The sequence below is a fragment of the Hyperolius riggenbachi genome, chromosome 5 (genome assembly GCF_040937935.1).
Source record: "Hyperolius riggenbachi isolate aHypRig1 chromosome 5, aHypRig1.pri, whole genome shotgun sequence".
Taxonomy (NCBI): Eukaryota; Metazoa; Chordata; class Amphibia; order Anura; family Hyperoliidae; genus Hyperolius; species Hyperolius riggenbachi.
In genome coordinates, this window is record NC_090650.1 from 449,104,188 (window position 1) to 449,117,316 (window position 13,129).

Here is a 13,129-nt window from a genome sequence, read left to right on the forward strand (position 1 = left end):
TTCATTTTTTTTTGTTTTTTCCCATTAAAACGCATTTATAATAAAAAAAATTCTCAGCAAAATGTACTACCCACAGAAAGCCTAATTGGTGGTGAAAAAAATGAGGTATAGATCATTTTCTTGTGATAAGTAGTAATAAAGTTATTAGGGAATAAAAGGGAATAGCACTGACAAGTGAAAATTGCTCTGGTCCATTGGAGTAAAAACCCTTGAGGGTGAACTGGTTAACCTCCTCCTATTAAAACGTCTCACGTTTACTTGAAAACCCACCGAAAGTGAGAGGTATATGGAGGCTGCCATATTTATTTCCTTTTAAGCAATACCAGTTGCCTGGCAGCCCTGCTGATCCTCTGCCTCTAATACTATTAGCCATAGCCCCTGAACAAGCATGCAGCAGATCAGGTGTTTCTGACATTATTGTCTGTACTGCAGCCAAATAGATCAGCAAGGCTGCCAAGCAACTGGTATTGTTTAACTAGTTATCCCCCTTGAGGCAGTATATCTACGCCCCACAAGGCTTCATCTAAAGTCCCAGGGACGTAGATGTACGTCTCTTGCTGCGATTGCCCGCCACACTCCCGTGCATGTTCTTGTCCCTGCCCGTTAGTACGCTGATAAGTGAATGGGAAAGACCTTTCCGATTCACCGATCCAAGTCTCTGTGATCAATGAGATGCCGGTGGTCATTGAGAAAATGAAAGTGAGAACACATGCTACACTTCCTGTGTATATTCACAGTACTCAGGAGGAATAAGGGGGGGGGGGGGGGGCATCTAGTGGCCAAATAGTAAAATTATACCTACATACATAATATTAAAGGGACTCCGAGCACCTCTCATGGATAGGCCTTTAAGCCAGACGACTTCCAACAAAGTTGTGCTATGAGCCCTCTGGAGGAGCCTCTTGCAATGGCCATGCGTGTCACTTCCTCTTCCTGCTTCATTCAGTGATGCACTTCTCTAACAGAGAGGACAGGGGTGACCCAGAAGTTATAACATAGCCAAGATGGCAGACGCGATTTTTTAAATTGAAATCGAACGACAACTATTTGGTGTAGAACGGCGATTCCGGCATCAAATGAAAGAGGAGAGCACAAGCTTACAGAAAGGTATGCATCTCTAAGTACTTTGCAGTACTGGTCGGAGTCTTAACCTATTTTGGTTCCTGGACGTAGAAACTACGTCCAGGAACCATGTGCGCTACCGCGCGCCCCCCGCGGCCGATCGCGCGCGTGCACGCGCACTCCCGGCCGCGGATTCGGTAGCCAGGGAATCAATGTATCGGGCTATGGTGCCCGATCACTGATTCCTCTCCCCCGCTGAAAAAGCGACAGCTTCTCTCGGAAGCTGCGCATTTTCTGGCCGTTCCCTCCCCGATGCGCCACTCTAAGCGTGTGTTACGCTTAGAGTGACGCCATGTAAACAAACTCATGGCCGCCATCTTGTGGCCAAAAAGTAATACTACAACTGAAAATAAAAATAAATTAAAATGAACACACATTTACATTATAAATCTATTGTTTACCCCCCACCCTCCCAAAACTACCCAAATAAAATGTTTACTATAAAAAAAAAAACATTACAATAAAAAAAAAAAACATGTAAATATTTACCTAAGGGTCTAAACTTTTTAAATATCAATGTAAAGATGAAATATTTCTATATTTTTTTTTATTTTAAACTTGTTAATAGTGATAGATGCAAAATGGAAAAAATGCACCTTTATTTCCAAATAAAATATTGTCGCCATACATTGTGATAGGGACATAATTTTAATGGTGTAATAACCGGGACATATGGGCATATACAATACGTGAGTTTTAATTATGGAGGCATGTATTATTTTAAAACTATAATGGCTGAAAACTGAGAAATAATGAATTTTTCCATTTTTTCTTATTCTTCCTGTTAAAATGCGTTTACAGTAAAGTGGCTCTTAGCAAAATGTACCCCCCAAAGAAAGCCTAATTGGTGGCGGAAAAAACAAGATATAGATCAGTTCATTGTGATAAGTAGTGATAAAGTTATAGGCTAATGAATGGGAGGTGAACATTTCTCTCGTGAAAACCACGGAACCTGAATGGGTTAAAGGCCTGCCCATGAGAGGTGTTCGGAATCCCTTTAAATGAAAATATTAAATAAAAATGCATAGAAAATCTCCAATTAACTAACCCCTTACCTCCCCTCCTATAGTTACCAAAATAAAACACTTGTATAAAAATGTTTCAAAAAATACATAATACCTTAGGGACTCAACTTTTTTTTAATATGTATGTCACAAGGGTATATTACTGTTATGTTTTCTAATAAGGGCTTGTAATTAGTGACTGATGCAAAACTGAAAAAATACACCTTTATTTTCAAATAAAATATTGTCCCCATCCGTGTGGCTCAGAGGAATGCGCCTCTTCTGAGTTATCGCTGTGTCCCCCATCCCCATTGCTCAGAGGAACACGCCTCCTATGGGATACCGACGCAAAGAGGAATAGATCTGCGGAGAGCTATAAACCGTCCTGATCTGCACATCAGATATGATAGGAAAAGCCATCATAGGTATTTTCTAAGATTCCAACAACAATCTAAAAAACAATGATGGCCTCCTTCATGTATTTTCTGTTATCAATCAATCAAGCATTGTCCACAAAATCTAATGTTCTAATTGGGTGGGCATGTAAGGGGAATGGATGAGGGAGGGAGGGACACGTGTGGAAATAAGTGATTGTCAGCTTCGTGGCTCATATTTGATCAGTACCAAGCTATTCCTGCTCTAGTATTGAATGGTAGAAGGTCCATCTCTCTCACGAGGTGGCCAATTGTGAGCATTGATCTTCAATGTATTCGGAAGCTGTAGGGGTAAAGTGTAGTCACTGTGTTGCTATGATACATGCCTGTCCAGTAACTGATCATAACTCCCGTCTTTCCTTCTCTTGCAGCTTCATGTGGTCATTTGAGAAGATTCACCGAAGCATGGCTCACATCTTCCAAGGCGAGTTGGTCTCCAGCTTTGATGAGGAATTCCGAGTCCTTTTTGCTCAGTCAGACCCCCTCATCCCACCAGAAAATGCCTTACTGAAGATGGAGAAGCCATACATGGGGATGGTTCCCTTCAGTGGCCCTCGACCCTTCTATGATCGTAAACTTCAGTTCATGTTCCCACGCGATGACACGTCTCAGAACTCTTTCAACTCCTTTGGGGTGGATCTGGACCGCCATTACTTACATCAGCCATTCCGAAGGGAAGACCTGATGAGGCACACTCTGGAGCCCGCTGGCATGAGGATGCATGGACAAGGAATGAGATTCCCCGAGCCAATGCAGATGTCTTTCATTCAGAACAAACAGCTGGACATTGACGCTTTTAAGAGGCACAGCTTTGCAGAAGGCACATTCGAGAACTATATGGCCTCTAAGCAATACACACAAAGGCAGATGGTAATGAATGCTGACAATAATGAGTATCGGTTCCAGTCAAGTCAGTTTCAGAAAAGCCAGTTTGTTCAGATGGATCGTGCTGGTCGAACTCAGGGACTTTTTGAGAAAATCAGAGGCAACAGAGGTTTGCAAGAAACAGAGGAGATGGACTCAAGGTTTCCATCTTTCAAGGCTTTGCAAGGAGACAGTAATTTTGCTCTTGAAGGCCCTCACACTAGACTGGGCTACAATCCTTCTAGTTCATCTCGTGAGGTTAGACATGGTTCAGACCAAGCGGTGCTTGGAGATGAGGGACGATTTGGGCAAAGGTCTCAAGGGCGACAGAAATTCATGTGCCAAATGTCACCCACACAGAAACAAGGCTCAGAACAGAGGCATTTTTTCCAGGACCAAGATGCAGACAAGAAGACTCAAGAGAACAAACAAGGCTTACGCAGTTGGCGGATTTCCTCCTACTTGAGTAATATTCAGCCAGACCATGATGAGGAAGGGATTCCAATGGCTATTGATTCAGAACCTTTTGAGGATAATGTAGTACCCGTAGAAAAAACAGGACCTGCTAACGAGAGCCTCATGAAGTATTCTGTTGACCCTGTCCCTCCATACAAACCTGTGTGTTTAGTTACTGACGCTCCTATGCCAACAGAAACAGCCCAGGAGATGGCTATATTGGAGAAAGAAAAAGAAGATAGTTTCTTGTCAAGACACGATTCTTTCCGGACAAGGACTAACCCCTTGATCCAAAGAAGTTCCCGTCTAAGGTCATCACTTATCTTCAGCAACTCCAAAGTAGAGCAGCACAGTTCTACTGCTGAAGCTACGCAGGTTGTTCAGAGGGAGCAAAGCACCACTGAGGTGATCAAAGACAATGAAATGACAAAGACGTCTACTAAAGTGGCTGAAATTTTGGAGAAATATCGGAATGTAAACAAAGACAATGAAATCACCACTCTAACCCAAGCCAAATCTGCCAGAGTCACTCAAGAGGAGTCAGAAGATGGGCAGAAGAAAAGCACTGAAAGTGTAGCATACAAATCCCTTGAATCTAAACTACTGGACAAAGACTCCTTCAGCCGAACGCTTCTTGAATCACAGTATCGTTCATCAGTCACTTCTCAATTTAAAGATCTTTTCAGCAGAGAGAAGATGACTAGTTCCTTCACCAAAATTGAGCAAAAAATGTCCAGTATTCAAACAGAAAGCAACATTCCCACGCTCTCTGAGAGGAAGGAGAGTGGACCAATCATCACCGAAATTGAAGCGTCACCCAAGTTTCCACAGATTGAAGCTCCAAAGCCAAAAAGCATAGTTAGCTCTGGTTTTATGTTTGGCAGTGCATTAGAATCTATGTCACAGAACCCAACCCCTGTCCCATCTACAGCTTCTACTGCGTCTGTCAGCTCCCTGACCAAGTTGGATGAGGTCCACAGCCTGCCCAAGTCAGAGGAGGTCCGAACATTGACCAAGTCAGAGGAGGAGCTATGCAAAACAGAGCCAAATCCTATGGAGTTTATCCGAAAGGGGTCCATGAGGCTGAAACAATTTTTGCAGTCCAAGGCTGAAAAGAAATCAGATGAAGACTTGTCTTCAGATGCAGCTAAAGTAGAAAAACAAAATAATGCCCTGAGACGGCTGTCCAAAACAGACACCTTGGAATCTATACCTGTGGTGGATACCGAAGACAAGACCACTAAAGTCACATCTATTTCTCCAAAGTCCTCATCCTCCAACCAGACTAGGTTGTCCACTTCAACTTCAAATGTTATCTTCAGCAGTAACCTACGTGATGACACCAAGGTCATCTTAGAGCAAATATCTGCTAACAGTCAGAAAAACAGGGCAGAAATGGCCAAGGGCTTGTCTACAACTGATTCAGAGGTGACATCTTCCAATGCCAATTCAGCGGAGACAAAAGCGGAGGTTAGCTCTAGCCATGATTCATCTTTAGGTAGGTCTGGGAGCTTTCTAAGCCGGAGCCGCTTTTCTCGGCCATCCCCAACCTCCCCAGAGGACAGAGACAATCTGCTGAGAAGGATGGAGAGCATTAGGAAGGAGAAGAAAGTTTATAGTAGGTTTGAAGTATTTTGCAAAAAGGATGAACAAAACCAGCCTGAAGAGATTGAAGATGACTTAAAGGATAAAAAAAGTGGGAAACTCATGCCTAGGTTTTTAGGTAGTTTAATCAAGAAATGACCATAGTCAAGGTACTTATAATACTATCTGGTGCCAATTATACTTTATCTTCAGAGGACTCGTTTTTTTGTAAATACCAGCAGAGGTGTTAAACACAGGACTTTCTACTTCAATAACTTTTCTGTGGATTTGAAGGCAACAAGATTAGATCTACAGACTGGTTCTATAGAGATATGCAGCTTCCGTTTTCTCTAGCTAGAGGACAGGTGGACATGCCTTTGTATACAACACTAAGCCCTTCACCAAAGAAGATCTTGTGCCTTTACCATAGAGCAGCTCTTTCCATGACGGGACTTTTTCTTTTTTTTAGAAGAATTTTGAGATGGACACTCTGCAGTCCCCTAAAAACTTCTTATTCCATTATGTGGCTTATGAGCATTATGCCAAGGTTCAACTCCATTACACCAGCAACAAACCAACCAAGATTTGTCAGTGATTGTAAAAACGAAAGAACTATGTGGTGGGACTTTTACTTTTTCTCCAGCTGGAGTGTTTTAGATAGTTAATCTTTGTTTACTACTGATGCAATAATTTATTCAGATGAGTTGTACAAGCTCAACGGCACCTTCCAAATGACACTGGATAATGATCGAAAACCTATCGGTGAGAAAAGCACATTTTTGTTAGTGTTTTGAGCACAGTAAGAACCAGAAAAGCTTGTTTCTGCAGTCCCCCTATTCTTACAGTCTGTGTGTGTATGTATATATATATATATATATATATATATATATATATATATATATATATATATATATATGTATATATATATATATATGTATATATATATATATATATATATATGTATATATATATATATATATATATGTATATATATATATATATATATATATATATATATATACACACACAGTATACAAGTCCTTATTGGATCATTCCTACACTGAAGAGGTATTCACTTGTACCAATTTATGGGACAATAACAATGAGAAAATGTTTTTGTATTTTATTACCAGCTCATATTTTTGCACACGTTGGGGTGAATTTACAGCCATGTTATGAGGAGCAAGTGAAACCTAGAAGTGGCCAATCAGATTTCACTCTTAATTTGTCCAATGTCAGTTTGTAGTGTCATCTGATTGGCACAAAGTGACGCTCTTACATGGGGGAAAACCTGACTTTACAACAAATAACTTGAATAAGGGGAATAGGCTGAGTTTATTGAGTTAATGAGGGAAAAGTGAAAAATGTATTATCACAAAGGCAAGGTCCACTGCCTGAGAAGTGAGGTCCACAAGCACGGTTCAGAGAGACACATGGCTGCAATGCTTCAGAAGCAAACAGGTCCTGCAGGCCCTGACAGAAGCGGTTATCTTCTCACATAAGAGTCCAGGCTTTCTCACAACTGATAAGCTTACAAACATCTGGGATAAGAAATTGGTTGTCTGTAGACGGTGTTCCTCAGGATTCTCTGATGATTGGGAGGATCTGGTTTCGTGTCAGTTGTTGAGATCCCTCAGAGTGACCTGTTGGCCATAACCGTTTAATTTGCTCATTAGCAAACATAAGGAAGTCCAGGCAAGCTGCTGGTGCGGTCCTTAGTTTTTACTGTAAGATGGGTTCTGCACAGTGAAGACATAACCAGAAGGGTATAGACAAAAAGGCAGCTTCAGCAGGACTCTGGGGAAGGGGAAAGTGACCAGCTTCGTCACCAGATGTCTTCTCCACCCTCCTCAGTGACACACATTTCTAGCAAGCCCCTCTGGATGTAGAACCTAATTGAAGGAGATGTAGTTGCAGGGCCAGGTCTGGAAGCACTACAAAAACTGGTCAAACAGGCACCAGGTTGGGTGTAATTCTGCTCCTGTTTAGCAGCTCTGGGGATCATACTAGTGATGTTTTGTTAGACCTTTTCGGACTCGCTGCACTTGCAAGCTGACTCTCTTAGTTCCAGGCTGTACAAGGTGTGTGTAGATACTATGGTGGCTGGTGGTACTCTGAGTAGCAGCCCAAGTTATGATTTATGTTCCTCTCAGCCTCTCGTAGCTATCCACAAACTGACAAAGCCATGCTGAGTGCCGTCATTAGACAAGGTAGTGATGGTCTCTATCCAGATAGCGCAGAGGGTCAGAGGGTTTCCTCAGTCTCAGCATGGGGCAGTAAGAAGGCATCTTGTCATACCTGCACTTGTGTAGCAGTGTAACCTCTGGTAAATTCACTTTAAGCACAGTACTAACAGTAGATTGTTGGAATGGATCAGCTATCAGTAAAGGCAAGAAGGTTTGAACCAGGATTGGCTACCTTGAACAGAGGAAGCTTACTCTTGTTTTAAGTTGGCCAATAAATGGTATCTTCCTGGTTGAAAACTTCCTGCTTTCACAGGAATACACTATGGCATAAGTTTGCTTTGGTGCATACAGAGGAAAAATAAGCACTCAAAACAAAAAACAGCAATGGACAGTCAGGTGTGCTAATGGGAAAAATCCCAATTAAAATGTACACTCACTAGTGATAATTGGGCCTATAACACAATGGATAGACTAGGAGCAACTACAAGGAAAGGAGTTACCAAAGGCCTCACTTGCTGAAAAAAGACTATTTTATTGTGGATGATATAAAAAAAAAAACCACAATAACCATAAAAGAATTAAAAACTCGCCACCATAACATACATCTATCTGCCATTCAACCTGTGTGATGCCAGATAATAGATATGTTGCACAAAATCATAAGACCGCCACCAATCGTAGCTGAATTGACTTGGTCACATATAAGGTCCCCAGCTGGCAAAAATGACCCAATAGCAGGCCTGCTAGGTGGTAAACTGGTCTAATGGAGATGTATATGAAGTTGGGCTAGCGTTCCTAAATGGCTCCAGATTGCCTGGTGTTAGCCAAGGATAGTCTCTGCATCCTCCATATTCACTTGTGTCCACGAAAGTCCTCATATGACCCACAGAGAGTGATATGGCTTGCCAGGTTCCTGTCGCATATAGCGTAAAGCAAGTCAGAAGACGTAAGGAGTCCAATCCAATGGGAGTCGCACAGTCCCAGCGAGTGTATCTCACATGCTTAGGGGACCCTAAAAAGCTGTGTGCAGCCATTCAGCAGGAAGCAGTGTTAGTAAAGTTCAGTCCACTCCGGATTGCAGAGCCACAGAGACTGCATCCAGCAAAGCCAGATTGTGATAGGCAGCGCTCCATAGAGCGACAGCTGCGTTTCTCCCTGGATCTACCCGCGCTTGCAGTCCATCAGCGTGGTCGTGGGGATCGACTGGGAATCACGAGTGTTGGGCAGGACGTGAGGCTCCTCCCACCTACATGTTTCGGCACATTGCCTTCCTCGGGGCGTGGCCATCATGCATCAGTGAGGCTCTTTCATGTGTTTTTAATTCTTTTATGGTTATTGTGGTCTTTTTTTTGGGATATCATCCACAATAAAAGTGTCTTTTTTCAGCAAGTGAGGCCTTTGGTAACTCCTTCCCTTGTAGTTGGTATAAGTTTGCTTTGCACAAGTATGGTGGATGGTTTATCGTCTGGGGTCAGGCCGACGTTTGGTTGATACATTTGGAGTTTGGGGCTCGGAGGAGATGGCTGGAATGACAGATTTATGGTCGGGTGAAGAATGAAAGAAATAGATAAAAGATTTAGTATTTAGAGTTTGGTTTCGGTTGTTGTTTTTTTTGTGCTGAAAGTTTAAGCAGACTTGGAAGCAGAGGAAAATCAGCTGCTAGGAGGAGTGGACACCACGAGTGTAACTAGAAATCACTGGGCACCCCCGCAAAACTTTAGATGCCCCCCCCCCCCCAAAAAAAAAAAATGAAGAACAGGATTTAAAAAGGCAGGCCAGGAAGGATATTTAAAAAAACAAAAAACAAACCAGGTATAGGTAGCCAGGTGTAGGTGCCCCCAGTATAGCCAGCCAGGTATATGTGCCTGCAGTATTGCCAGCCAGGTATAGGTGCCCCCAGTATAGGTACCTCCAGTATAAATAGCCAGCTATAGGTGGCCTCAGTATAAATAGGTATAGGTGCCCCTAGTATACATAGCCAGATATAGGTGCCCCCAAAATAGTTAGCCAGGCATAGGTTCCCCCAGTATAGGTAGCTTTGAATAGGTGCCCCAATATAGGTAGCCTGGTATAGGTGCCCCCAGTATAGATAGCAAAGTATAGGTTCCTCCAGTATAGGTAGCTTGAATAGGTGCCCCAGTATAGGTAACCATGTATAGGTTCCCCAGTATAGGTAGCTTTGAATAGGTGCCCCCGGTATAGGTAGCCTGGTATAGGTTCCCCCGGTATAGGTAGCTTTGAATAGGCGCCCCAGTATAGGTAGCCTGGTATAGGTGCTCCAGTATAGATCGCCTGTATAGGTTCCCCCAATATAGGTTGCTAGGTATAGGTGCCCCCAGTAAAAGTAGCCAGTTATAGGTGCCCCAAGTATAGGTAGCCAGTTATAGGTGCCCCAAGTATAGTCAGCCAGTTATAGGTGTCCCCAGTATAGATGGCCAGTTATAGGTGCCTCCAGTATAGGTAGCCAGTTATAGGTGCCCCCAGTATAGGTATCCTATAGGTGGCCCCAGTATAGGTAGCCAGGTATAGGTGCCCCCAGTATAGGTAGCCAGTTGTAGGTGCCCCCAGTATAGGTAGCCAGTTATAGGTGCCCCAGTATAGGTAGCCAGGTATAGGTGATCCAGTATAGATTGCCTGTATAGGTTCCCCCAATATAGGTTGCTAGGTATAGGTGCCCCCAGTATAGGTAGCCAGGAATAGATGCCCCCAGTATAGGTAGCCAGGAATAGGTGCCCCCAGTATAGGTAGCCAGGTATAGGTGCCCCCAGTATAGGTAGCCAGATATAGTTGCCCCCAGTATAGGTAGCCAGATATAGTTGCCCCCAGTATAGGTAGCCAGGTATAGGTGCCCCAAGTATAGGTAGCCAGTTATAGGTGTCCCCAGTATAGATAGCCAGTTATAGGTGCCCCCAGTATAGATAGCCAGGTATAGGTGCCTCCAGTATAGGTATCCTATAGGTGGCCCCAGTATAGATAACCAGTTATAGGTGCCCCCAGTATAGGTAACCAGTTATAGGTGCCCCCAGTATAGGTAGCCAGTTATAGGTGCCCCAGTATAGATAGCCAGTTATAGGTGCCCCAGTATAGATAGCCAGGTATAGGTGCCTCCAGTATAGATAGCCTGATATAGGTGCCCCCAGTATAGATAGCCAGTTATAGGTGCCTCCAGTATAGATAGCCTGATATAGGTGCCCCCAGTATAGGTAGCCAGTTATAGGTGCCCCCAGTATAGATAGCCAGTTATGGGTGCCCCCAGTATAGAAAGCCAGTCATAGGTGCCACCAGTACAGGTAGTCAGGTATAGGTGCCACCAGTATAGATAGCCAGTTATAGGTGCCACCAGTATAGATAGCCAGTTATAGGTGCCCTCAGTATAGGTAGCCAGTTATAGGTGCCTCCAGTATAGATCGCCAGTTATAGGTGCCCCAGTATAGAAAGCCAGTCATAGGTGCCACCAGTACAGGTAGTCAGGTATAGGTGCCCTCAGTATAGGTAGCCAGTTATAGGTGCCCCCAGTATAGCCAGTTATAGGTGCCCCCAGTATAGGTAGCCAGTTATAGGTGCCCCCAGTATAGGTAGCCAGGTATAGGTGCCCCCAGTATAGATGGCCAGGTATAGGTGCCCCCAGTATAGATGGCCAGGTATAGGTGCCCCCAGTATAGGTAGCCAGTTATAGGTGCCCCCAGTATAGGTAGCCAGTTATAGGTGCCCCCAGTATAGGTAGCCAGGTATAGGTGCCCCCAGTATAGATGGCCAGGTATAGGTGCCCCCAGTATAGATGGCCAGGTATAGGTGCCCCCAGTATAGGTAGCCAGTTATAGGTGCCCCCAGTATAGGTAGCCAGTTATAGGTGCCCCCAGTATAGGTAGCCAGGTATAGGTGCCCCCAGTATAGATGGCCAGGTATAGGTACCGCCAGTATAGGTGGCCAGGTATAGGTGCCCCCAGTATAGGTGGCCAGGTATAGGTGCCCCCAGTATAGGTAGCCAGGTATAGGTGCCCCCAGTATAGGTAGCCAGGTATAGGTGCCCCCAGTATAGATGGCCAGGTATAGGTACCGCCAGTATAGGTGGCCAGGTATAGGTGCCCCCAGTATAGGTGGCCAGGTATAGGTGCCCCCAGTATAGGTAGCCAGGTATAGGTGCCCCCAGTATAGATGGCCAGGTATAGGTGCCCCCAGTATAGATGGCCAGGTATAGGTGCCCCCAGTATAGATGGCCAGGTATAGGTGCCCCCAGTATAGGTAGCCAGTTATAGGTGCCCCAGTATAGAAAGCCAGTCATAGGTGCTCCAGGGTTATGAGGGGGGAGCAGTAGGCACACACATCATCGGGGAGGGGACTGACTCCCCTCTCCCTCACCTCAGGCTCCCCCTTCAGTGCTTCCCCCTCCAGAATTTACAGCAGCAGCAGGAAGGGGTCACAGACTCACCTCTTGCAAACGGAGCTCCGCCCTTCCCTGTAGCGCCTCACTCTACTTCCTGAGCTAATCAGGAAGTGTGAGGAGCTGCAGAGAAGACCAGCGGTCCATCACATGAGGTGAGTCTGGGTTCCCTTCCCGCTGCTTGCGTCACCCACCTCCCTGCCACAGCGCCCACTGCTTCCTCATCCTGCTCCGCGCCGCCACCTGCCCCTAAAAATGGCCCTGGTCGGGCCCCAGAGCCACAGTCCCGCCCCCAGGTTTATCCCCTCACAGGCCCCCCGGTGGCTGCATCCGTTACAGGGGTTATTGTTATGCCCCTGCTGGGCAATCTACCTCAAAGGATTGTGGGGCAGCTGGGGTGCTCCCAGGTACCGGGAGGCATTCAGGGCTGGTAGGAGGATGTCACCCCCCCTTGCATGGATATCCGCATACATAAAGCCAGCGAAGCAGGAAACTTCAGCGCCGAGACACGAAGCTCCGCCCCGTCATAGTAACCAATTCTGCGCACCCCGCACAATGCCAGACCTACATGTACACCACCCTCCGAGTTGTGACAACTGAAGGGGGAATAGTATGTAATGCGGCAGCAGCTCGCCCTGCCCCCAGCTCACCGGTCGCCATATATTATGTGTGCATGGCCAATCCCTGCAGAGGAAATCATGTGACTGATCCCTAAACTTCCCCCTTTGTCTCAGTAAGGTCTCTGTCACATGAAGGGCAAAATGGCCGCCTCACATGTGACTCAATTTGGGGGGTGGGGGGGTCTCAACCGCCTGCGCCGCATGCTAGTGAGCATCTGACAGGCGGGGGATCCACCGGCGGCATGTGTACTCTCTCTACCCCAGGGGTACCTTATGCATGTCTGTATATATAGGAGGATCCGCCTGCAGGAGGTGGCATATATGAATCACCACCCATGAGGTTCATGTAGCTCCACCCCTGCAGGGAAGACGAGAGGTGTGAACATATAGTGAGCCCCCTGAGGCACCCCCCATTTTCCTGGACCCCCAACTCCCCTCCATTTGATGAGGTGAGGCAGAAACACGCGTGAACATGTCT

General features: G+C 45.4%; 1 protein-coding gene across 3 annotated transcripts in view; it reads left to right on the forward strand.

The window, feature by feature from the left end:
* FAM83H (family with sequence similarity 83 member H) overlaps window positions 1-6,330 on the forward strand; it is a 197,761-nt gene extending 191,431 nt beyond the window's left edge. For all 3 annotated transcript variants that reach the window (XM_068238220.1, XM_068238222.1, XM_068238221.1), the window contains one exon: window positions 2,932-6,330. In XM_068238220.1, coding sequence (XP_068094321.1) covers window positions 2,932-5,623 — 2,692 coding nt within the window. In that variant the 3' untranslated portion in view covers window positions 5,624-6,330. The remainder of the gene's footprint in view (window positions 1-2,931) is intronic.
* Window positions 6,331-13,129: the final 6,799 nt, after the last annotated feature.